This window comes from Ictidomys tridecemlineatus, chromosome X (assembly GCF_052094955.1).
Source record: "Ictidomys tridecemlineatus isolate mIctTri1 chromosome X, mIctTri1.hap1, whole genome shotgun sequence".
NCBI classification, from domain to species: domain Eukaryota; kingdom Metazoa; phylum Chordata; class Mammalia; order Rodentia; family Sciuridae; genus Ictidomys; species Ictidomys tridecemlineatus.
The window spans coordinates 19,387,556-19,414,537 of NC_135493.1; the positions used below are offsets into that span (position 1 = coordinate 19,387,556).

Sequence of the window (26,982 nt, forward strand, 5' to 3'; positions counted from 1 at the left end):
GATAAGAAAAGGAGAAGGAAGGTCAGGAGTGAGGCATTTAGACCTGATTGGGGGGCAGTATCTTCAAATGCTGCTGCAACTGGTGATGCAAAGGTCTGAAATTCAGAAGAGAGGTCAGAGGTAGAGATAGAGATTTAAGACCTGGACAGTTGCAGGGCAGGATGAAACTTTAGAGAAACTTTGGAACAATTTCATTTCTCCAGGGAAAAGAAATGAGAAGAGACAGCAAAAGATTTAGGCCTGAGCCTTGGGGAAATGTTTAATGTTGGGGTGTGGAAGGAGGAGGAGGAGGAAGCCTGAAGTAGAAATATAAACTAGCATGCCTGATGGTGAAAGTCACTAAGTGCCCTACCTCCTCCAGGCGGTGAATTTTAAGCCAGATAACCTCAGTTATGTGGGTGGAGGGTGGAAGATGTATACACTAAAATCCTGAGACCATCTTTGCCTTGCTGCAAGATATGATAGATGTAAAAACGAAGCTAATGGCTTACCTTGGAACACATTCATCTTGAAAAAAAAACCCTCTTTATTGTCATTTTTAAGCATAGATGAGGATTTCCTTACAGTCCCTACATGTGCTGAAATTATATAGCTATTCCTAGTCTCCTTGTAAGAATTCAAGAGGACTAAGTTAATACTATTCTTAATTCTTTCAACCTATAAATTCTTTTTTTCCAGGATTTGCAGAGAAATATAAAGGCAAATTGAAGTGGAAATGTTATTAAACTTTTTGAAAATCATTTAAATTTGCTTATATCTAAATTGATCAAAAGGAGAAACAAAAAGATATCCACCATAGAAAGCAACAGTGTACCTTTTCATTTCCGGCACTAAGTTTAAGTTATATTCCACTTCTTGCCAGTGAGGTAAAACAATAGAGCTACCTGGTTCCAGTGATCTAATATGGTTAATGGATGCAGTTGGATAGGGGATCACTGCTAATGTTCCATAGCACAGTAAGGTAACTATGATTGACAATAATTAATTGTATGTTTTATTTATTTTTTTATTGGTTGTTCAAAACATTATAAAGCTCATGACATATCATCTTTCATACATTTGATTCAAGTGAGTTATGAACTCCCATTTTTACCCCAAATACAAATTGTAGAATCACATCAGTTACACATTCACATTTTTACATAATGCCATATTAGTGACTGTTGTATTCTGCTGCCTTTCCTATCCCCTACTATACCCGCTCCCCTCCCCTCCCATCTTCTCTCTCTACCTAATCTGTTGTTGTTCAGTTCTCTCCCTTGTTTCCGCCCCCCTTTCCCCTCACAACCTCTTATATGTGATTTCGTATAGCATTGAAGGTTTCCTTCCGTTTCCATGCAATTTCCCTTCTCTCTCCCTTTCCCTCCCACCACTCGCCTTGTTTAATGTTAAAAAATAGCTAACTAGAGAGGATTTGAATGTTCCTAGCACACACAAAAAAATGATAAATGTTTAAGGTGATAGACAAATTACACCAATTTGATCATTGCACATTGTATACATGTATTGAAATATTACACTGCATGCCATAAATGTGTATGATTCTTATGTGCAATTTAAAATATTTTAAATGTTTTTAAATGAATGAAAAAGTAAAAGAGATTCAATGCATGTATGATGATGTGGAAATGAACCCAGCTATTATGTACACCTGTAATGCACTAATAAATTCCCGTCCTGAAAATTCAAAAAGTAAAAATAAATGAATGAGTGAAGTACCCCCCATCAAAAAGTTTGCATTATATATAGCTTTATAAAAGTTTTGAAGGCCACACCTGGATTCCCAGTGAACTTATAGGAATGCTTTCATGGCAAGAAAAATAAATATGGAGAAGTGATTGCCTAAACTACTTAAGCATCATAAATAAGAAAAATGCATAGCATGTGTTGAATGAAAAACACTTGGTAAACTAACTCGATTTTCTCCTGGGGATTCAGGTGGCCTAGCAACTTGCACTCTTGAGTCCAAAAAAAATTGTCATTTTTCTCTCTCTTCCTCTCCCAATATCCTCATGCACTATAAAGAATCTTAGTATCTATAGGAATAAGAATTTCTTGTGGTTGTGTTTGCCATAAAAGAATTATAGTGGACCTAGTAATCCAAATGAGATAATTATTAGCTGCTGCATATAGTGCTCATGAGTTGAAAACAACAATGGTTCACATGATAATGTGATAAACAGCTAGTCCGGTGACATTATTTGCTACCACATAGTAAACACCATAATTGGCAGCCATGTTAGTGTTTAGGTGACACCAAAGGCATGTTGGATTCTGTGGAACTGACATGTTATCCTGTCTTGAAGGTGTTTAAATCATCAATAAGACATCCAAATAGCTGAGAATCTAAAATATACTTTGGTTTCAATTATCTAAGTAATGTAAGGCCTTTGCTTCTAGATCCTGAAGAAAAAGTTGGCTGCCAGATATAAGGATTTATTTTTTGATTAACAGAATGTCAGTGGATTTCAGGATGTTTTTCACATTGTGGATTTTGGGAAAAGAGCTCCTAGATTGCCCTCAAATAATTGAATCCAAAATTTATATATCTATGTGTGGATGGTTATTAAATGTTTTCCCTGAATTTTCTTGGTTACTTATACATGTGGATCCAAATCCCAAGTCTTCTTTAAAAACACATGATTTGCCAGCTCGTGATGGATAATTTTTATTTAAATTTGTAATTTATTTAAATTTTATGACATAATATTCACAATATTTTATGTTCTAAACATAACTTGATACATACCAAAGCAGAGCAGAGTGGCTAAGAGAAGGAGTTCTGGAATCAGACCAGCTGTGTTTTAGTTCTAGTTTTGTCACTTTTTAGTTGTGTGTGCATGGGCAAGTCACTTAGCCTCTCTTAATCTCAATTTCCTGACCTAGAAAATGAAGATTGTAAAAGTATCAATTTTACACTTAGGAAGATGAAATAAGTTAATTCATGGAAAACATTTATGAAAGTTCTTGGCACATGATAAGAACTTAATAAATAAGCTCTTATTTCCTCAACCATGTAAGATTGTTAGAAATACTAAATAAAAACTTTGTCTAATTCTTCACTATTAGGGTCGGTGTACTCGAGAGAATTGCAAGTACCTTCACCCTCCTCCACACTTAAAAACGCAGCTGGAGATTAATGGACGTAACAATCTGATTCAACAGAAGACTGCAGCAGCCATGTTCGCCCAGCAGATGCAGCTTATGCTCCAAAATGCTCAGATGTCATCACTTGTAAGTCACAGCTGTCTGAAAGTTGACAGTGCATATTGTGTGTTTTATGATTCTGGGAACTAGACCCAGGGCCTCGTGAGCTAAGCAAGTGTGTCACCAGTGAACTACATCCCCAGCCTCATGTACTTTATTCGAAGCATATATATCTACATTGGAATAACCTTGTAGGCCTTTGGAAAGCTAGTTACTACAGGATTTAGGACTCAGCTCATGTTCATTGACACTTCTGAGCTGTGCATGTGAAGAGAGCAATCAGGTGCGTGGGATTGAAATCCTGGTTGCATTTATGCATGAGTTGATTCCTAGAAGAATATTAACAAAGGAGCAAGTGCATGTTAAGATGAAGAGAAAGATTGATTATTATTACATGGAAATCTTTGAATTCTAGGACATTAATTCAAACAAAATTCTCTGTTCTTTGATAGTTTTGTTGTTGCCTTTAAATAAACTTTTTATTTTAAAGTCATTTTGGATTCATTGGAAGAACTTTAAAAGCAGGCCAGAGAGTGCCTGCATTATCCCTCACCCAGTTTCTCCAGTGTTTTGTTTTATGTTGGGGGGTTTTGCTTTGTTTTGTTTTTTACAGGGCTGAGACTGAAATTGGGGTTTTGAACATGCTAGGTAAGTGCTCTACTACTGAGCTATACCCCAGCTTTCCCCTGCCGTTAACATCTTAAAATACCGTAGCAGACTTATCAGAACCAAAAAATTGAGATTCTCATATTACTGTTAACTAAACTGCTGGCTTTATTCCCACTTCACCATGTTTTTCAGTAATGTTCCCTTTATATTCTAGTGTCTACTCCAGGATACCAGTACCACAGTACATTTGTTTGGATTCTGTCTCCCCTCTCTCTTCTGATCTGTAACCATTTCTCAGTTGTTTCCTATTTTGAATGACCTTAACTTTCTTGAGGAATACTAGCTAGTTATTGAGTGGTGGTTTGTACTACTTAACCTAAATACAGAGTTTCCTTATGCACAAAATTAGTAAGATTAATAAGTGTCTAGTATTTTGTGGATCAGTGAGTTTAAATGGATTTATAGAAAGCAATTAAGCTATATCTGTTCATATTGTCCTATTGAGAATTTATCTTGTCCTGATACCTTCAAATGTAATGTTGCATTTTGGCCCAACACTTCTCAGAGGGAATTGAAAACTGTCCCCTTTCTGCTACAATTCTTCAGCTCTCAGATTTAGCACAATGGTGTCTCATTCTAATTCCAGCTAGCCAACATTTTTAAAATTAACAAGATAAATTTGAAAGAGCTGTTACCTTTCTTTGTTACCCATTCCATCAGTGACTATATAATAAACACTGAAAGCCAAAAGATACATGTGTTATTTAGATGCAAAGAAAATATGGGAATAGGACAATCTGCTGTCAGCAAAACCTTATTATAAAGTTGGTTCTTAGAATTCAAGGAAATCTGGGTTAATGTAACACCCTTTAACTATCACACCTGTATACATAAATGCAAAAAACAGTTGAGAGGGGCATTGATGTTTTGCACCATGATATTCTTTTTTCCAGAATGTCTAGACAGATTTAGGTAAATTAAATATATTTTATGTCCTATACTCTTAGTTTGCCTTGTAACCCAGTGCTAATTAGTTATGTTGATAAATTGGTTCTCAGATCACCAATAGCCTCTTCAGAGCTCCTGTTTCACCTTCACTAATACTTTTCATTGTCAACTCCTTACCGAAACTCTTTCCTGGGCTTTCACATACTACGTTTCCTCCCTGGGTCTAAAGGAGTAGGGAAGAAAGACAAAGGCTCCTAGATATGTACAAAGCAGAAGTGAATATACTTGGTGAGTCTAGAAAATGTAGAATAAACCAGAGGAGCTTTTACTTTTTTCCATTTTATTAAGATATAATTGGCAAATAAAAGTATATATGTTTAAGATGTACAATGTAAATGTGATATTTGTATAGTTTATTAAATAAGACAACATGGATTAGCTTGGAAAACATTATGCTAAGTGAAATAGGCCAGATAGAGAAAGAAATACTGCCTGACCTCACCTCTATGTGGAATCTTGAAACAAGTTTAACTCACAGGCACACAGAATAGAAGAATGGTTCCTAGGAGTTAGAATGGGGTTATGAGAATATTCTTCAAAAGTGACTATGACAAAGAAACGTTTAACTCAACATTGCTACCCTCATCCTCTTATGGGATGTCTTACTTTCAAATTGAGCAAGGATTGGGAGCAAGATTTTATTGTCAAACACCTGAGCCCACCATATTTTATAGTGTTAGAGCAAATCTCTTTTCAAAGGTCAGGGGCTAGTTCAGGACACCAGTCAAATGACCTGCTTCAGGGAATCAGAGAGCAAGTTGTAGGGTAAAGTAGTGGTAACTATACACCTTCCATTCAACTTCTGCCAGAGTCTCTCCATTCAAAGTCTCAATCCTTCTTGCATTATTGATCATGTGGGATCACACTGGAGGAGTAGGGAGTGTTTGTTTTTTTTTTTTTTTTAGAATCCGATAAGAAATTCATTAAGTTTTCTAGCCTCTTGATTTGTGCTTATTTTATTCAACATGATTTCTATAGTAGAATGCATTTCCTTTGTTTTTTTTTCTTCATTGGTGGTAATTTCAGATTTTTACTGCAGATAATGATTGATATGACTCACAGGAGTATAATTTATTTTATGGCATGTCACAAGATACAAGGCATTACTTAGAAGATCCCAGGGAACAATTAGAAATTACTTTTTTACCTCATAGATTATTTAATGATAGCCGTTGTGATGTGATAAACTGATAAAAGATTAATTTCTGCAGTTATTATGTGTACAAAATTCTAAGCCTGCTGTAGCTGATATGCTCCTGCTCTGTGGCCTAGTAAGCTGCCTCATAGATGTTCTGTAATTGAGTTAATGCAAACGATTTTAAGTGGCATTTACCAGTCTGATCTGGAAGAAATCTTTTCATTATGGATCCTGATCCTGATATAATTACAGAAGTAAAGTTTAATTTTACTTAAATTTCCCTAGTACCGACTCTCCACCAAACAACTCTTGCTCTCTTAATCACCCCATTACCAATAATTGAATACTTGTCCCTAAAATAGTCAAGCTTTTGTTTAAAATATTTCTAGTTCTTATATTTGTATGGTTTCCCAGTAAGACCCATTTATATTACTGGCTTAAACTTCAGGTCTTTCTACAAAGCATACTTTGATCTGTTTCTGGGATACCAGAAAAGCACATCTGCCTTTGCAAGATTGAATATGGTTTGCTTATTATAAGCCCATAGATAAAGGGAATGTCAACCTCAATGGGATGGTAACTAGAGAGCAGTCTCTGTTCAGTGTGACTGAACAATGAATAAAAGCCACACCTAGTCGATTTGTGTGGAATGCTTGCTGCAGCAGGCAAGTTTGTTCACTGTATTTAACAGGTCTGCATTGACATTTGCTATTATAAAAATCCACCCTGAAAGCTTTTTGTTGGCTTTATTAAGAAAGTGAAACAAAGGACGTGACTCCCAAATATTTTTAGTGCAATTTCAGAGATTGCTTGTAATATTCACAGCAAAAAAAGAAGAATTATAACTTTAAAAACTCTCCCTTTTCATAATCAGAAGGCAAACATGAGTATTGTTGAAGAATGTTAGGAAAAGTAGACATACTAGATTACTCTCAAGCAAAACTAAAATTGGAAAATTTTAGTTTCACAACTAGGAATTTTAGTTATTGGGAGGAAGGATTCTCACTAATGGATGTGATGCATGTGTCTGTGTGTTCAGATATATGTACATATATGTTTATATGTGCATGTGTAGATAAAGTAGATATGATGTTATAAGGTTATTAGAATATTTTTATTTAGACATTTTGCCTCTCTAGATCTTTCCATATCTGGAAAATTCCTTTAGTTTCTTTCTTTGAATGTGGTGATTCACATGGAAGCTGATGCTGACATATAGGTGAACTTGACCCAGGAGAGTATATTCACTTGATGATTTATATAGAGGGTGTAGTTCAGCACATTTGAGGTTTCATTAAGGTGTGCCAAGTCATGTGATTCTGCTATTTTCATGACTTTCATTCCTGAGGCCAAGTTATGGAATCTAGACCATAAAGGATATAAACAAGCGTTCCATTCCTTGATTTTTCTTTCCTCTATTGAATCATTTGATGTCTGTCTGGACCCCTGCTCCCCTTTTTACATCATTTTAAATTTCTATCTACCAAATATATTTCTCAGAAATAGGATCATATGTTTACATTAATATAGTAAGGTATGGAAGTGATGCAACACTTCAGAACCAAAATAAAAAAAAATAGGAAGTCAAGTAGATAAGAGGAAGGGAAAATACTAATTAATTACATAATAATAAATATTATTTTCAGATTCCAATGTCTTTAATGTTTTTCTTCTTTACTTAATTAAGCTCTATAAGGTATCATATTACTCAATGAAACTTTGGACTAGAACAGTTTTATGTGGCTGGAAATAAAATTGGAAAATATTTTTTTGCATTTTTTTATTTTTGAAAGTAAGTAGTTAAATAATTTAGGAGACAAAAACAAGGGATAATCTCCTTCCCTCACCAAGATATATTCTACATTTGCCATATTCTATTAGTTGCAATTTTTCTAGTTCACATTAACTCAATTTATCCACTAATATATTTATGTAATAAAGAGTAGTTATTGTCCTGGTTTATTTTGTATTAAAATTTACTATGAAAAGCGTGGGCCAGACATTTTGAAGACTTAATAGAAAAGAAAACCATGTCTATTGCTCCAGAACAACTTGGTCCTAATACAGGAGGACTGGCCCCAGAGTGCTAAGAGACCAAAGAAAGATGCAGACAAATCCAGGATTGCACAGAGTGTAATTGGATGTAATGACAGAAGCGTAGTCCTGGGCAGCAACTGAGACCAGCTGGATCCCCACAATTGGGTCACAGGGAAGTGAGTACATATTGGTGAGGACAAAAATGACTTCGTCCTAGCCAGAATGTACCTGGTTTATCTTAGATTAACATCAAAGAGTCAAGCATATTTCTGGCACCAGGGTCTGGTTGTAAAGCTCCATATGCCTTTGTAAAGCTTTTTTGTCTATTTATAGTTTTCTGGGAAACTCTTGAAGAAAAATTGACCCCCTAGACACAGGGGCAATCATGGTGGTCATAACTCGACATGACTGTAGTCATATCAAACTGAATCCACACATCCATATTCCAGATTGCTAGTCTCCTCACCAGTACAGAAATGACAGTACATTTTAATGAAGCGTTTACAGCAGGCTTTTCAGTTTACCTATTCACAGAATAATAAATTAAGCTATTTAGTTTTTCACCTCAATGTAGTCACATTGTTTTGTAAAGTGATGTAATTAGAAATAAGGTTAATGTGCTCTTAATATAATGAGGATTATCATTATCATGTGAATTTTCACATTGACTGAGGTTGACCATATCACATCCCAGGAGTGCTTGGAGTGCTACTATGTTATGAACCCCAAATTTCATATGGATATTATTACATTTTCTAAAAGATTTTACTTTTAGATACAGCAGCTGAAGCTCATGTTTTTAATTGTTCAACACATATTGTTCCAGAGGTGAAGTTACCTTGGGCAAGTGAAGGTTCAGGGCCCCACATTTGCTTGGTCTCCTTCCAAGAATAATGTCTTTTTAAAATTTTAATATTTTTTAGTTGTAAATGGACACAATATCTTTATTTATTTTTTTTAATGTGTTGCTGAGGATTGAACCCAGTGTTCACTCATTCTAGGCAAGCGCTCTTCCACTGAGTCACAACCCAAGCCCCCAGAGTACATCTTTTAAAGATGGTCATAAAATTTGCAAAAGGTATTTGTGTGTTCTAAGTCCTAAGAGCTCTCTTCTTCCAGCCAGTGGTCTGAGCTTTAGACCCCACAGATCCCAGATTGATTCCTAATTGCAATTACTGATCCAAAGTAGTTATTCATGACTCAGTTCCTTTCCTGTGACTGTATATGTCACACAGCTTAAAGCCCCTTTTATAATAAAATAAAATCACTAGCAGTAGGTGTGCTGCCTTGCCCCAACTCTGTTAATAGGAAGTATGAAATCTGTTTGTTTCAAAAGTTAAGTGAAAATGCTACATTTTCACAACCAAACAGAGGGTACTTGTACATGATATCTTTTACAGTGCTCAGTTCCTTCAATGGTAACAAATCTCAACATTGTCCCTTTATCCTCCCTTATGTATCCCCATGGGATAAATTAAATGTAATCTCCTCTTGGCCCATTTTGTGTTCTCTTCCTCTGGGACTGGTTAGCTCAGTCTGTTAGAGTCTGGTACTAATGAGACCATGTGGGCCTGTTAGGTTTACTGTTCATGGTCAAAGTCTAAGCTACCAGCCAGCTATCTCAAAATTGCTTACTGGTGATCACAAGTGAGATGAAGGCTGGGAATTTGAAGGGCTCTATGAAAATCTTTCTCCCTGAAGGAGGATAAAAAAAAAACATAAACAAATAAAGCCAATGCTTGATAATCTAATCTATAAGGAATAATTTTTTCCCTTATCAAAACAATCCTCTTGCATAAGTGCACATGGTTTAGCAGTTGTCACTGAGAGGGCCACCAGGAGACCTCATGTAAAAATCTGTGGTTGCCCCACCATTTTATAATCTTAAAAGTAGTTCCTCTAATATTCTTAAATTGCTTTTATAGGCTTTAAGTATCTATTCAATATTAATTTGCTTTTGAGAAAAAAGAAAAAGAAGGTTTATTGCTTTGCTAGCAAAGGAGAAGTACAGGGGACTCCTGTCCCAGAGGTTGTGATTCTGCTCATCAAGGAGAGCAGTGGGCTTTTAAAGAGGTGATTCAAAGGCCACATTCTATGTGTTCTCTGTTGGAGTTGTGACACACTTGTTAATTTAGGAAATAGTCATTTCTGAGATCTTCTGGTGCCATCCCCAAAGTCAGAATTACTTGTTTCCTGTGGTGGGTATGTGTTCAAGGACAGATAACTCTGCCTGGGATGGAGAAGAAAGGTAACCCTGTTTCTACTGAGATTAGGGAGGGGAAGAGGTTAGGGAGGAGCAGGGAGAGAGGAAGAGAAACAGATTCTTTTAAAAATAAGTCACAGTGGCAGAGCAGCAAGTGTTATATTTAATGCATAAAGTGGACACTTGTATATTTCCCCACTGTAAATTTCTACATTCCATTTTTTTTTTGGTAAAAGGGTGATAACATCTCCAACCTGCTTCCTGCTGAGAGAGGACAAAGTTGGGGGAAGTGACCTGAAGTCCTTGTTCTCTATCAGGTGGGGTGCAGATAGGCATTCAGCATCAGAGCAGTCCAGAGGTCCACAGTGGCAGATGGAAGGTGACTGGACAAAGCACACGTAGGGCAGGGATCATGCTAAGCCAACAATAAACAAAATAGCAAAGAATTACTTTTTTTTTTGTAAACAATTAGCACAAAGCAATTAGTATTTCAGTCAGGCTCTGAAAACAATGAGGAAAGTAACTCATAATCATACCAGTGAAAAACAGATCAAATTTATCAATATAGGAGGTTAGGAAGATTCATAGGTCTGTGAGATCAGGCTCAAATTGACTCAGGACAAATTTGCAACACTAGAGTTCTTTGTGATCTTTATTATTAAGCTTTTCCACACAAGAACCCTTACTTTTATAGCCTCCAGCTTTACTTACCTTTGGTAGGGCTGACATAAGTGTACATCTTGTTACATTTAAAGAAAACTATTGTTTTTCCTTTTTAATGTCCGTGTAGGACTGTGCATAGGCTATACTCTCCTGCTGGGTGTTTAAGACTAAATTGAACAAAACTGACATTGTTAGTATCTACTGATAAGAGTCACCTGAGATTCCTCAGAGATCACTCTTGGGGATGTGTGCAAAGCCTCTGGCTCCTTTAGCTTTCCTCTACAAGTGATGCCATCTGCTTGGATGGGTGAAGGTCTTGCTGACCATATGTGGCTTCTTTTAGAAGCATCAGGGACATTTCCATCTCCAATGGCCCTCCTTTTTGCAGAATGTGTACTGGTTGGCTTCCTGTTCTCTAGGGTCCTCTTGGTTCCTCTGATTGGCACATTGGGTGACTCACCAGAGTTGTAGGTCCCATTGTTTTCTGGGTCCTGGCTAACCATAGAGGGCAAGAGCCAAATTATTGGCTATTTTTTCCTTGGCCCTTTTACTTCCTTGACTTTAGTCTCCAAGTTTTTAATTTAATCATTCAGCAGGACAGTTTCATCAGTGTTAAATTAGGAATAATGGGTCATGACTTCAATATCTATAATTTTACAGTTATCCCTTCCATAGTTAACAATAATGTAATGTATATCTCAGAATAGCTACTAGAATTCTTCCCACAAATAAATGATTGTTTGAGATGATGGATATATTAACTAGCCTGATTTGATTATTGCATAATGTATAAATGTGCATAAATATATACACATAATACACAAATATATACATGTCACTGCATAACATATACATATATGTATGTGTGAATGTATTATAAAATACCTCATACTTTTCAAACTGTTTGATCTAACATTTCCCATCTTTAAAAAAAATTATTTAGGAGTGGCCATCTGCCTGAAGTATACCTCAGGAAAGAGAGAGAAGCTAATATACATTCCATCACTTTGACACTGCTTTTGAAAGTACTTTTGTTTTATTTTGTTTCTGTTTTTCTTGTTATGCACTGTGATGTTCAAATTGGACTTCATTTTGTTACCCCAAAATTAATCTCAATATAGTTAACAATATATTAGGAATCACTTTTCATTCAATTCAGTGTATATTTATTGAGCATACACTCTATACCAGTCATTAAATGGATAGGAGGTGGAAAAAAATAATGAACACAAAATAGGCTGTACCATCTACAAATTTATGATCTAATAGTAATGAGGTATTGAATTAGTATTTTTGTGGACCTCTTAATTTCTTATTTGTACCTGTTGTTCCATATTCTTAGAGCTATGGGCTTTTCTTTATTCCATAATAGACCTATCTTTCAAATAGCCATGTACAATTTTGTGGTAGTTTTTGTTGTTTTGATGATGATGGTGTTGGTCCAACCCTGATAATTTTAACTTATTCCTCCTATTTATCCTGGACTTGCATTGATATGCTTATAAATAATGTCCAGGTTTCCTGTGTGTTCCTTACTATAGTAAGTTCTTTCCATTTGCCCCCACAAAATCCACGTTTTGTTTCACAGTCTTTGTTAACAAGCTAATATTTTATTATTTTTGGTGCTAGAGATGGAACCCAGGGGCTTCATGCATGTGAGGGGTGCACCCTACCACTAGCCTACAATTTGGTTAAAAATGCTATCAAGGTATGAGTGATACATCAAAAAAGCTGTACATATTTATTATGTGCAATCTGATGAGCTTAGAGACAAGCATACACTTGTGAAATTACCACAATCCATGCCACAAATTTGATTTTTAAAGTAGTTTTCCTTTCCTACATGGTGGTTATTAACAAATCATTTTTAGATCAGGTCTGGTTTTCTCCTCAAAACAGTCAAATTTGCTTTGCTTATAAGGTCTCAAAACTTCCTCTTGAGGAAGAAGTCATTTGTCCTCTTTTTATGCTGATCTGTTTTTAGGTACTCAATTATAATCCCAAGTATTCTATTGTAGCTTTTCCTTCCACCAAATAAGGGTAGATCAGAACCATGGTTTGTACTCTTTTTTATGCTATTCTTCTCTCCTCTTATACCCACAGTAATATATTTATATTTCATCTGTTTGCCTACATTTAATGCTTCCTCTTACTTGAAGACATCTGTGATTATTAAAGTCAGAAGAGCTAGTTCTAAGTGAGGACAATTATTTACTTTAGACCCTTGAACTTTTTTCTTATACTCTAGGACCTCAATGACTTATTATTCATTAGCAAGTATGATTGGTACATAAACACCACTCTCAGTTTGCATCAGTTTTTATAAAGCTAACTCTCAATTATTGATGGACCAGTTAACTAGCCTGGAGGTTATGCGGGACTCTTGCAGCCAGCCTTTGGGATACTTCAGTCCTCATAGACCATCACTCAAAGAATATGGAAATTACCAAGTAAAAACTGTGGGGGAAAAAAGATTACTCAGTTGTGCTCCATGTGAAAAGTTGGAAAAGTTTGATAGAAATTAAAGTTATGCATTTCAATATGCTTTAAAATTATCAAAAGATAAAAGTAAACCCAATGATGTTTAAAGAGTCTTGCTCCCTTTTATAATATATAAATGCTTGTGAATGAACAGTAAAACAAAGGTATTATGAGTGCTAGTAAAATTTAAGAGTGCTATTTTTCTGGTATTAAAATCAAGTCAAGAAATTGTTACCAAATGTTTATCCTTCCATAAAAGAAAATGTTTGGTCATCCACCTCTAGATAGGAACTCAGAGAAGGAAGGCTCAATTATTCCATGGACTTCAGTCTAGGATGCCATTTAAGGGACTTAAAGTATTTTCCATTCATCCATCAGTAATTGTTTCTGATCTCAAATATTATTGAGGAAACTAAAAATAGATATATTCTGTTAGGAAGACACAAAGATCAATTCATTATAAGTGCAGAATTTTCATATCTTTTAAAAATATTTATTTTTTAGTTGGACACAATATCTTTATTTTTATTTATTTTTATGTGGTGCTGAGGATCTAACCCAGGACCTTGCATGTGCTAGGCAAGCACTCTACCGCTGAGCCACAACCCCAGCCCCTAGAATGTTTATATCTTTATGCTAGCTTGAATAATAATGTTTTAAGTTATAAGTTAGTGTCCCTAATATGGGTGTAAACTAGACATGTTTTTTGGAGGCATAGTTTTTAAAATTTGTTTATTTTTAAAATTTTTAATTGACACATGATATTTGTACATATTTATGAGATACAGTACAATAATGCAATTTATGCCTAGAATTATAATGATGAAATAGTGTAAATTAGCATTTCCTTCTCTAACATTTATCATTTCTTTCATTGGGAATCTTCAGGCTCTTCTAGTTACTTTGACAAATATCATAAATTGTTGCAGACCATAGTTACTCAGATTATTATATCAAGGAGATACCTGCACTTCCATGTTGACTGCAGCAGTATTCACAATAGCCAAGATATGGAATTAATCATGGTGTCCATCAACACATAAATGGATAAAGAAGCTTAATATTTCTCTGAATTGTTTTATAATTCAAGGGAGCTACAGAACACTTTAAGGCAAATATGCAGTGGCTCCTAAAGTTTTACCTTTATAGGATTCCAAGTACTCTTTTCCCATTGTCAATCACTGAGGAGTGATCTATATAGATCTATACAATTGAAAACCTTATTTAATGACTGCTTAAAAGAACATGCTCATGAATACCTTAATAGCAGCTTATAAAGCCAAACTTCTTCAACTTGTAGAATCTTGCCAAAGATATTAAATTTTTGCATCAGTGGATTTATGTATAATTGATGCTTTACTCCAGAAGTTGTAGCATTTTATATTTTGGAATCCTCTAGAACCAAATACAGTGAGCTTTTCTATAAATGGCTATATAGTAAATATTCTTTATGGGGAAAGAAGATATTGAATAGGTACCTATACGAAATGAGAGAGAACAAATATCTACAATTTTTTATTACACAGGTCTAACTGATGAGTACAGCTTCATCTGTGGATAGGCACTAAAATAAGAATTTCATATAATTTTCATGTGCTACTAAATATTATTATTCTTTTAATTCGATCCTCAGCACCACATACCAACAAAGATGTTGTGTCCGCCGAGAACTAAAAAATAAATATTAAAAATTCTCTCTCTCTCTCTCTCCTCTCTCACTCTCTCTTTAAAAAAAAAAAAACCATTTAAAACTATAGAAAAACAGGTTACTGGCCATACAAAAACAAGGGCAGACTATATTTGGCCCAGGGGGTCCTAGCTTGTGGATCCTTACTCTAGAGCATTTAGCTGCTGCTGCTGCTGCTGCTGCTGCTGCTGCTGCTGCTGCTGCTGGTGGCTCCTCCTCCTCCTCCTCCTCCTCCTCCTCCTCCTCCTCCTCCTCCTCCTCCTCCTCCTCCTCCTCCTCCTCCTCCTCTTCTCCTCCTCCTCCTCCTCCTCCTCCTCCTCCTCCTCCTCCTCCTCCTTCTTCTTCTGAATTTTTTTTAGTTGTTGATGGACATAATACATTTATTTATTTATTTATTTATTTATTTATTTATTTATTTTTATGGAGTGCTGAAGATCAAACCCAGTGCCTCACACACATTAGGAAAGCCCACTACCACTGAGCCACAACCCCAGCCCCAGCATTTAGCTTCTTAATCAGTAAGTAATCCATAACTATGCACCAGGGGTGATTATCTTGGGGGCCTTGAACTTCCTAAGGTCATGTGAAGTATTTTGTACACACATGAGTTTTTCTGTGGATAGAGTTTGCAGCTTTAATCTGACTCTTAGAGAAGTCCAAGACTAGAAAAGGATTAGAAGCCACTGTACTGAAGACATTTCATTAATTTTTAGGAGGCATTTCCTAAGTGCCTCATAGTTCCTAGGTACAGTGGTAGGCACCAGGAATTCACAGGGATTCCTATCATAGGAGGTGATATGCAACAGATACTGAGGGTAAATACTTTTCATGTAATCTTATTCATAAAGTCTGTTATCTCTGCCATTATTGTTGTTTTACAAGACTCAGAAAGATGAAAAACCTCTGGTTCTGGGAAAAGAAAAAAAAAACCTTTTCACATTTTCAAGTATTTGGTGAATAACTTAGGTTCAGATTTGAATATCTGAAATACATTTAAACATCCAGATTAGTTTAGGCTTCAAAGAGAAATAAAATTCAATGTATTAAGAGCCTTTTTTCTTAGGACTGAGGGAGTAGATCTGTGGTAGAGCATGTGCTCAACATGCACAAGGCCCTGGGTTCAATCCCCAGCCAAAAAAAAAAAACCCCAACCTTTTTTCTTTGAAATAGGATTAACCCACAGATAGATTCACTTTGCTCAACTGACATCAAGGGCTATGATATAGATAGAAGCAGGATTAAGTTGCTTACTAAAGCTGAGTATGTGAGTTTGCAGGCTGTTAGTCAAAGTTAAGCCCTTGAATGTTCAAATTCATGAAATGGAGTAGTTGCCCTGGGGCAGAGGTGGCGGTGAGAAAACAGAAATGTCTATTGGAAAATAAATAAGCAGCTGGGAGTTCCTGCCTCTGCCCCAGGGCTGTGAGTGGACAAACTTGCTTCTTCTCAATAAACAGTGTTATAGAAAGAAATTTATACCCAAGGAGGAAATGGTCATAAAAGCTTTGATACTAATTTTAAAATCTAAAGACAGCATAGTATAGTTCATGGTGAAATCTTTTAAAGATCTAAGTGTTTTCAGCAGCCCCCTTACACTTTGTATATAGACATTATTTAAAGCTTTTTTTCCCATATGCTTGAAGCATGTAACAGACTTAAGTAAGTTAAAATTATTCTAAAGATAATAGAAGTTAACCAGGAAAATTTCCCTGGTGAGTCACCCTCAAAAGGAAAGGAAAAAATAACAGAAGTTCAGAGCTACCATAAAAAAGAAGGCATTGCTGATATGTACATTAGACTTGAATATTAAATGATCATTAATTAAATTAATATTGTTAATGATTAGTGTTTTTTTTTAATCTGGGAAATTCATCCACCTCCCAATCTTTCAACAGTTTTAGTCCAATGGTTAATAGATATAATAATGGTCTTTTTCTAGTTTTGCAAAAGGCAAAAGCAAAAATTATCCAGGAAAATGGAATGGTGACTTCCGTGAGAAACTTACCACAAAAGTCCCAGAAAAAAAATAAAACAAAGAAGATTACTGTGTGGTGCAAATATAGTGTTTTTATCTTGAGATCCTTGCTGATTTTGATATAACCATGAATCATTTAGTGAAGTTTGCCTTGTTGCTGAAGCATGCTTGGGTGGCTGTTTCCAAAGGATTTCCTTCTCATGAAATAAAATAATGTCATATCAGCTAATTCCTAGAGTTTCACATCTCATTTGATGAGGCTACAGACTTTTACATCACCTGGACTTAGTTCAGCTGGGTCAGCCCTAAGATGTTTGTCCTCAAACCTTAAACCCTCTCCCCTGACTATTTCACCAACTTTTCTGGCACCTGGTGTCACCCTTTTCCTCTTAAGCTGTCAGCCACCATGCCTTCTTCACTCACCCCAGTGAGTCTTGCCAGTTCTTTGAGGCCAAATTCTTTCTGTCCTTCATAACATATCAAACAGTTAATTTGATAAATTCAACCAAGGCAGAGTGCTAATGGAGGAGTGCTTACATGTAAATTGAATGTGGCTTGTAACAGGAGCTTCTTGGAGAGTCTGTGCTGGTGAAAATTACAAGTCAGCACAGAGGTTGGGGCAGGGAATCTAGGTTGCCCCATCCAGGGTCTATGGCTTCCTAGTCTCCTGTATTTAGAGATGTTCCAATTAGTGTGACTTAGCAAGTCTAGGCATAGCTCGGCAATATATCAGCTTCTTGTTTTTTTTTTTTTTGTATTTTTTTTTTTTAGTGAAAGAAAAAGAAAGCAAGAAAGAACACATGTGATTAGTAATACATAATGAAGGGCTGGGGATGTAGTTCAATGGAAAAGTGCTTACCTAGCATGTGAGGGACCCTGGGTTCTATTCTCAGCACTGCCAAAAAAAAAAAAGCAATATACAATGAGCAGCAGCAATTACACAATAACTACCTTACTGAGTCACTACTAGAAATACACTACATCTCATCAGATGTATTATTCATTCATTACAGTTCAAATATTTTTAAAACTCATCATTGATTATATCTGTCAGTCATTCACTATGCATTAAGTACTTTAGAGGAGACAAGAGAAATATCAAAGAAATTATGACTACATTGATAAGTAAAGAAGTTCGTGTGTGAAACAAACTGGAAAATAGCACAGTAAACTGATAAATTATGTGGTTACAGATAATAAAGGCAATACACATATCAAGCTCTTTGAATCCAGGACTTTTAAAAATAAAAAAAAATCAGTAATAGCCTTTGCATTTCTAAGACTTTTCTTTATAAGTTGTGCTCTAGTTTGTATCCACCCAGTTATCTTATCTCTTCTTATCTAACAAGGATCCTTATAGTATTTTAGGGCCTCCTTTTGAACTATATCATCTGGCCCCCCTAGATAAACACAAGGCTGGGCAAGTCAAGATTCATTTGTGAAGTAGGACCTCTAGTTAAAGAATAAAAAAAATATAATGACCATATCAATCTCATTTTAGGTAGATAGAAAAAATGGTTAAAGTACTTACTTTTAAAAAAGTTGGTACTGGGAATTGATGCCCGGGGTGCTTTACTACTGAGTTATAACCCTAGCCCATTATTATTATTACTACTACTACTAGTACTACTACTACCACCTGGGATTAAACAGAGGGGTGCTTAACCACTGAGCCATATCCTCAGCACTTTTATTTATTTTGTTTTTGTTTTTAATTTGAGACGGGGTCTCACTAAATTTCTTGGAAACTTAATCTTGTGATACTCTTGCCTCAACCTCCTGAATCACTGGGATCACAGGCATGCAGCCAGCCAAGTATTCATTTTTCTAACCTGCTCTTTTCTTCATCAATTCTTTGCTATCTTCCAAGTCAGTAGACTAAGAAAAGAATCAAGGTCAGTGTTTGGTAATACAGGTGGAACCTATGGTATGAAGGGCAGCCTTAGAGCCAAGTAGTACTGATGGGTAAGAGGGAGAAGGGTGGAAAGAAGGGGGGTTTCAGGAGTACCCAAAGTCCACCTGCAGAGTGAAAGCCTCTGTGAGGAGATAATGGAGATTGTCTGTATATGTGCTGTCACTGGTGATGTGGTTTTTAAGTAAAAACAAAAGTACTGGAAAAAATACATTTGGAATGGGCTGGGGTTGTAGCTCAGTGGTAGAGCACTTGCCTTGCACACATGAGGCACTGGGTTAGATCCTCAGTACCACATAAAAATAAATAAATAAAATAAAGATATTGTGTCCATCTACAACTAAAAAAAATTTTAAAAAATACATTTGGAACAATGAGATTTAAGTTAGTTTATACATGGCTTAAAATCATGATTGCTTGATCAGCTTATCAATAAATTTGTTGCTTGAAGAGATTTGTTGCTTTAAAAGAAACTCCCATATAGGCATTACCAGGAGATTAAAAATAAGCCAGTCAGAATAGACAATGGTAAACATTGATATGGCTTAGGAAATTCTGATATTTCTGCAAGAATATCATACTGTGCGATAACAGGAAGAATCTGTTTACTTCTAACACTTCTATCCCCTCTTTTAAACATACAGGCTTCTTTTCCTGTGAATCCGTCCCTTGCGGCTAATCCTGCCATGGCTTTCAATCCTTATGTACCTCATCCTGGGATGGGCCTAGTTCCTGCAGAACTTTTACCAAATACGCCTGTTCTGATTTCTGGGAATCCACCTCTCGCGTTGCCAGGAGTTGCTGGTCCAAAACTGATGCGTTCGGATAAACTGGAGGTATTTGTGAAGAAATATATAAATACCTGTAAGGTGGATATTAATCTTATGTATAAAGTAACATTTTCAGAACCCAATGTGTTAAATATTTTAAATAAGTACACCCAAAGGTTTTTAGCCTATGGTGTATAATCTCAGAAAAATGTTAAACATTTTATTGCTACACTTATACCTTATTATTAAGTGCATTGATTCAGTGATACAGTTGGTCAAACAAAGTTTTAAGTGTACCTAGCCTAGACTATGCTATGGCATAGGAAGTCTGGGTGAGAATGCTCCTTATACTCAGGCTCCAGCTTTACAGAATGGAATTACTGTATTGTTAATGATCCTCTACTTACTAGAATAGTAAACTGGAAAAACAAATTTAATCTAACTCTATGATTGTAAAATGTAAAGTCATATGAATGCAGAATGTACATGAGTCTCATAGTGTTTAAACCTTTTTTTCTATCTTAAGAATTATGTACTATATAATTAATACCGCATAATACCTAAAGAATCAAAAAGTAGTTTTCAACAGCTTTTGGTTTACCAAAGTCCTTCCATTTTTCCTTAATTGTTGGGGTTTTTTTGTAAATTGAAATAAATGATTAGTTGATTTTGTAGAAAGTTAGCTCCATTGACAGCCCCTTAAATGCCTGGTGATGTACTGCAATGGAATCTGATTGTACATGTAACTCAATCATGGTTCACAAGTTGGCCTTGGAAAATTACCAGTGTGTTGCTGTGTGATAAAGACTCATCTTGAATCTTAAAAAAACTAATTACACTTGAGGCTGTGTATTAACTGGAAGATTAAAATCGGTTTTCCATAATACTTTCAGATACAAGTTTAGGTCAGTGTAAGGAAAACAGAAAAACTTTCCTTTGTGGAGGATGGAATTTTTTCTAGAAATGCATTATCTGTGTTTCCATCCTATAGTGAATACGGCTTTTGATTAGCTTTCATCTTTTCAGATTTTCCTTAAGTAAATGACAAAATGTATATAATTATCCTTGCATGCATTGGCAAAGCAAATGAAAGCCAACCACCTTCCAGTCATCATACTGATATGTGTGTGTGTGTGTGTGTGTGTCTGTGTCTGTGTTTTTGTGTTTTCTTCTTTAAGGTTTGCCGTGAATTTCAGCGTGGAAATTGTACCCGGGGGGAGAACGATTGCCGCTATGCTCACCCTACAGATGTTTCCATGATTGAAGTGAGCGATAATACTGTGACAATCTGCATGGATTACATCAAAGGTCGATGCTCCCGGGAGAAATGCAAGTACTTTCATCCTCCTGCACACTTGCAAGCCAAACTCAAGGCAGCTCATCACCAGATGAACCACTCGGCTGCCACGGCGATGGTAAGAACAGACCAGCAGTTGCAGCCTCTCCATTTTGGGGTAAATGATTTATCAAATCAATTTGTCAAATATTCTATAACCATAATGTTGGATAGTCATGAGTGTATCTTAATATGAACAGTCAAGGTTATAAGCTAGATAAAAAAAGAACCTATTTATTCTACTTTATTTACTAAGATTTTCTAAAGGTAATTATTTAAAAGCTTTACTAATGATTTTAACCTACTGTGGCTCTTTCTCCCATTTTCAGAGAAAGGGCGAACTCTATAATTTAAGCAGTAAATTGTTTTTGAGTGCTTTTTATAGTCTAACTACCCTTAATATCCCAGAAAGGCGGAAAGTTGCTTCTGCTCTGTGAACCACTTTTGAGGGCACTTTGCCACTCACGTCCTTAATGCTTTTCAGAACAGAGTACTTGAAAGATGGGATATTAAGTAGGTTCTAATTTCCTAAAGGTTAAGGTTACCTTTCCTTTCTGGAGGCCTGGTGTAGGCAAAGGAGAAGACAAAAGACAGAAGCCTGCTAAGGCTATGGGGAGATTTCCTCAGGACTAAGAGAGGCCTGGCTTTTGTATTGTCCTAGTAAGTCAGTTTTGGGGAAAATATAGTTCTACATAATAACACTGAAAGATTCCTCAAGTATGTCTCAATTGTCAATTAAATGTGCCATTTGCTGTTTATTTCTTTGGACAACTGGAACTTTCCTTATGTAATAGGGTATAACAGCCCAAGATCTCAATACTCATCTATTTTCAGAACTGAACACATTACTTCATGAAGGATCTGAGCACCAAAGTAGAACATACTTGCTTTTTTCTTTTTTTTTCTTTTTTTTCTTTTTTTTTTTTTTTTTTTTGGATCTGGATAACATCATCTGTTAAGGAATGTTTAAAAAATCTTGATCAAATATTTTTGTCTTAAATGCTTCTGAATGAGGGACTTTTAAGCTAGGAAAATATCAAGGAATGCAGAATATAAGCCTTCATTTTTTTAAGAGATAGGATCTGGCATGATGCCCAGGCTGACCCCTAACTCCTGGGCTCAAGTGATTCTCCTGCCTTAACCTCCAAAGTAGCTGGGACAATAAATCCTTCAGGTTTTTTTGGTTTTTGCTTTTGTTTTGTTTTTTCATACCAGGGATTGAACCCTCATATGCTTTATCACTAAGCAATATCCCCAGCCCTTTGTTATATTTTATTTAGAGGCAGAGTCTCACTGAATTGCTTTAGCCTCTAATTTGCTGAGGCTGGCTCTGAATTCGTGAACCTCCTGTCTCAGCATCCTGAGCCACGGAGATTACAGGTGTGTGCTACCATGCCCAGCAGTCCTTCAGTTTTTTATTATGTTAGAGTTACATAGAGTTAGGAAAGATGTGAGGCTATTAAAGGAACAAGAATGCACTTGTCCCCCTAAAAAATGAACACACAAACAGGATGAACAAAAAAAGAATGGTTTGCTTGTTCAGTTATGCATCTCTCCCCATGCTTGGACATGAGACCTTCATGTTTCTGCCCATTTCTGATGATTTGAGTATGTTTCATAGAATGCAGGTTACATATGAGCATCAAATTTCCATCTGGAGAGCTAAGTATTATGTAGTATGCCCTCAACCAGTACTTGTGAATGTCAATATAAAATTCCTTCCTGAGTAACAGATCACAGCAGGATCTTAGTTGTAAAATCAATTTAGCCCATAAGAATTTCTTTAAGGTAAGACCAAATAAAAAGAGAGCTTTATGAAGATGTTTAATCTTTTTATAATTTTAAGGATTCAAAGTAGAAATGTTTTATAAAAGGGGAGTTTTTACCTTTTGCAGACATATAGCTCAGGTTGACTTTGTTGAGCAATTTGCATACATTAAAAAAAAACTTGGATGGACTGGGGCTGTGGCTCAGTGGTAGAGCTCTTGCCTAGCATGTGTGATGTACTGGGTTCAATCCTTAGCACCACATAAAAATACATAAATAAAATAAAGGTATAAAAAAGACTTGGAGGGTTGATAATTATTTCATCCACACTTAAATACAACTTTGGTAAGTTGGCAAGATTGTGATGAGGGCATTGAGGCCTTAGCCAGTGTTGATTATTGAGAAATACTTAATGGCAGTATAAGCACCAGCCAATCAGAACTGGGTGCTAACCTGTCAAGATAGACCCCAGCAGTAAATCAACAGTACTTCCTTGCCAGGAACCATGAATCAAATGTCTGTCTAGGCCTTTCCTTAATCTGTAGTTTACTGGGCAACACAAGTTTGATTCTGATGATCATACATGCTCCTAACTTTCTAAAGAAAGGGACACCCCCACCATACTAAACCAAGGGGAAATCTTTTAAATAACCTGTCCTACTCTATTGAAGTCTTCAGGTAATCCATTTTCCCTCAAAGGTGATAAAAGGCCTTCAAAATGATCAATTATGCTTTAAAGTTTATGATTTTAGTCATGACTTTTGCCACGTCTTTCTCTCAGATCAGTTTGGAAATCTAAAGCTACTTGGTTTATTTTCATCTCACTTTTTTAGGAGATGGAAGTAAACTAAGAAAAAGCAGACCTGTCACACTCTGTGCACTGATAGCAGAGTCCCCCCCCCCAAAAAAAAAGAAATAGCTTTAGGCCCTTGATAGCCCCAGGAATAATGAGGTCATGGCATAACCCTTTTTGCAAAGCTAGTGACTCTGCACAGGTGTCAGTATCTCAATAAGAATTTGGAGCATACGTAATGGTTGTTGCTGGGGCGTGTTTTTAAAGTAATGTACAATTTGCTGAGGGAAAAAAATATAATGTTAAACTTCTTCAATGGATCTGGAGCAGATCTGAGTACTATAAGCACAGTGGGATTTTGAAAGAAATGTAGACATGAAAGAAGGGTTTAAAAGGCTGATAGGTTTTAGAATTAATCCTTACAGGATTTAACAAAGCAAATGGTGCATAATAAAATGCACAGTGATCCTCTAAAAAATAGACCTGCATATATTTTGCTTAACTGTATATCATACCCAGGTGTGGTAGGTGGCAGGGGAGGAATGATTGACTTTCTTTTTCCTTACATGTGAGTTAGGAAACATACACTTCTGGGATTTGAACCTGAGGTCTTTGTATTAATTAGATTTTGTTTTGTAGGGCTCGGTATCAGACTCCAATCTAACAGCATCTGTTTTATCATCTGTATGCCTCGTATCTCCTAGATCCATATTAGAATTTTAACTGGCAGGATTTTCTTTGCTGCCATACCTGTTGCTTCTGCTAATCTTATTTTTACAGATTAATAGATGAGCATTTCTATGATGCTAATTGTAAATGTATTTGCTGTAATAGTTTTCTGTTGCATCCTGTTCAAATGACGTCTCAATTAGGGATGTTGAAAAGCTTTTATTTTTTCCCTGGTATTTTTATCTTGTGTTTCGGCCTAACTGCTTATTCAGTGAACTACTTCATCTCTGCAGTTGGTTACCTTGCTGTGCAGCTGCTGCTTATTGAATGTCTTGCTCAATGGATACCTTTGCAGAGAATTCCCAGCCATTCATTATATAACTACTGCTTGTTTGATTTGACTATATTTTTTACTCACTCTGTTACTTGTGATTAACCCATCCCTCCCCCACAGGCCCTGCAGCCTGGTGCACTTCAACTGATACCAAAGAGAACGGCCATTGAAAAGCCCAACGGTGCCACCCCGGTCTTTAATCCAAATGTTTTCCACTGCCAACAGACTCTGGCTAACATGCAGCTCCCACAGCCGGCATTTATCCCAACAGGTGAGAACACAGCGCTGGGCACCTCGAGTTTAGTGATGTTGTGAATATATATGATGCAAAGCAACTTTCAAAGGGCTTTCATGGGAGAAATATCCACATGCATTTTGACTGATTAGAAATAAAACAAGGCAATTATGCTTGATCTGTTAATACTTGTCAAACAACCTGTTTTTCTATGATTCTGAAAATTAATGGTTTGGAATCAAAGTAGGAGAAAGGTCTTAACTTTTTTTTTTTTCCTTCTTGTGATTGATTTGCTTGGTTTGATCTCAACTAATTCCTTGACTCTTAGGTATCATTTTCACAGACAGCAGGCTGCTACCCCCCAAAATAAAATAAAATAAAAATAATTCCAGCATCAGCATTACAAAACTCTGTAGTCCATAGATTGTGATATACCAAAGGCAGTTATTTTAAAACTACCCTTAAATTTACATGAAGTATAGTATGGCACAGTATAGTATATATAAAATAAGAAGTTTTAGCTTCTAACTCTTGAACAAGTTAATATGAAAACATAGCAGTTTGTTACACTTTCTGATACTTTGTAGCATATTTTGTATTACCTCTTACATTCATCTATATTTAATAATATAACAGTTTTGAGCCTAATTGAGGAGAAAATTTAAAGCCAGAATTTCATTCAAATAAATACCATATATGCAGAAAATAATTTTCTTCCAGTGGTTTTTACTTTAAGAGTAAGCATATGGTGTCTTAGGAATAAATTGAAAAATACTAACCACTGAAAATAAAAATAAACTTTTTCCCCCCAGAATCCTAAAAGTCCAACTTTGGAAACTATTATTAAAAGAAAATAATATCTGCTTTAAAATTCTATTTAGAAAGCCTTGTTAATTCTGAAAACATGAAGAACATGTAGAATATATACTACAACTTGGAAAAAACAGTTAATTAACAAATCAATCTGTTAATTAATTGTTTTAAAACCAATCTTTCATTACAGACCATGGACTTCTTCATGATACCATTTAAGTTACACACATTTATATAAATAGTTTCTGAGGAGGAAAAATTGAATTCTTTAATACATTTTTACATCACTTTATAAAAAGTAACTACTGATATCTAATGGTTTTAGACTTTTCCCCAAAACCTAAGAAAAAATATGCAATGTCCACAAAGTAAAAAAGAGAACCATTGTGGGTTGAGGTAACTTTATTTCTGGTGGTTTTTCCCTTCAAGATTTTTAGTCATTTGCCAGGCATGGTAGTACATGCCTGTAGTCCCAATAGTTTGGGAGGTTTAGGCAGGAGGATCACGAGTTCAAAGCCAGCCTCAACAACTTGGTGAGGCCCTAAGCAACTCAGTAAGACCCTATCTCTAAATAAAATATTAAAAAGGGGCTGGGGATATAGCTCAATAGTCAAGTGCCTCTGTTTTTAACCCCTAGTATCCCCCAATAAAAGATTTTTAGTCATTTCCTACCCATTAGATCTCTCCAGTTTGGCTGCTTCCATTTGTATTATAGAATGAGTTGCATAGTTCAGGAGTATTAGCCAAGGTGGTTGAATGTGGAAAAATATACATTGTTCACTCTACATTTCCTATTACATTTCCTTAATCTGTTGCTTTGTTTAGAAGTTAGACTTCTTTTTTTTTTTTGCCAGTTTTGGTCAGTATAAAATCTAGATTTACATGCAAAAAATGTGAGAAAATTTCCCTTTCCTTTAATCAATAGCAAAATGAAAAAACTCTCTGGCTGAGGTTCCTTTCTTGAGGGAAATAATCTTGTCATATGTTCATAATGAAGTCCTCAATTTCAATGAGATGGAGGAGGCAGTGTTAATAGTTTAATGCTGTACATAGGAAAATAGGCACCAGATACAGATACTGAAGCATGTTTTGAAAAGACTATGTGTAACAAATGAAATTTTTATGATAAAAATTACTTATGACATATTTGCCCAGAATAAATATATAATTTAAAAGAGATAATTTCTTTACAGAAAAATTAAAGTTCATTTTTTAACCTAAGAATTCAAGAATTACTTTGATTAACTGGGTTTGTCATCTTAATGCTAATCTGTAATTATAAGCATGAAGGATTACTGGATTTGCATGTGCTGATTAATTGATATTTCAAATAAAGTATCTTTCTAGT

At 35.7% G+C, this 26,982-nt stretch overlaps 1 protein-coding gene across 11 annotated transcripts in view; it reads left to right on the forward strand.

The window, feature by feature from the left end:
- Positions 1–26,982, forward strand: part of Mbnl3 (muscleblind like splicing regulator 3) — a 114,652-nt gene that overhangs the window by 74,069 nt on the left and 13,601 nt on the right. For 9 of the 11 annotated variants that reach the window (XM_078034269.1, XM_040285614.2, XM_040285631.2 and 6 more), the window contains 4 exons: positions 3,070–3,234; positions 19,562–19,753; positions 20,866–21,141; positions 24,707–24,857. In XM_078034269.1, the coding sequence (XP_077890395.1) occupies positions 3,181–3,234; positions 19,562–19,753; positions 20,866–21,141; positions 24,707–24,857 (673 nt within the window). In that variant the 5' untranslated portion in view covers positions 3,070–3,180. The remainder of the gene's footprint in view (positions 1–3,069; positions 3,235–19,561; positions 19,754–20,865; positions 21,142–24,706; positions 24,858–26,982) is intronic. The other 2 variants (XM_021734818.3, XM_040285633.2) reach the window with 1 other exon arrangement.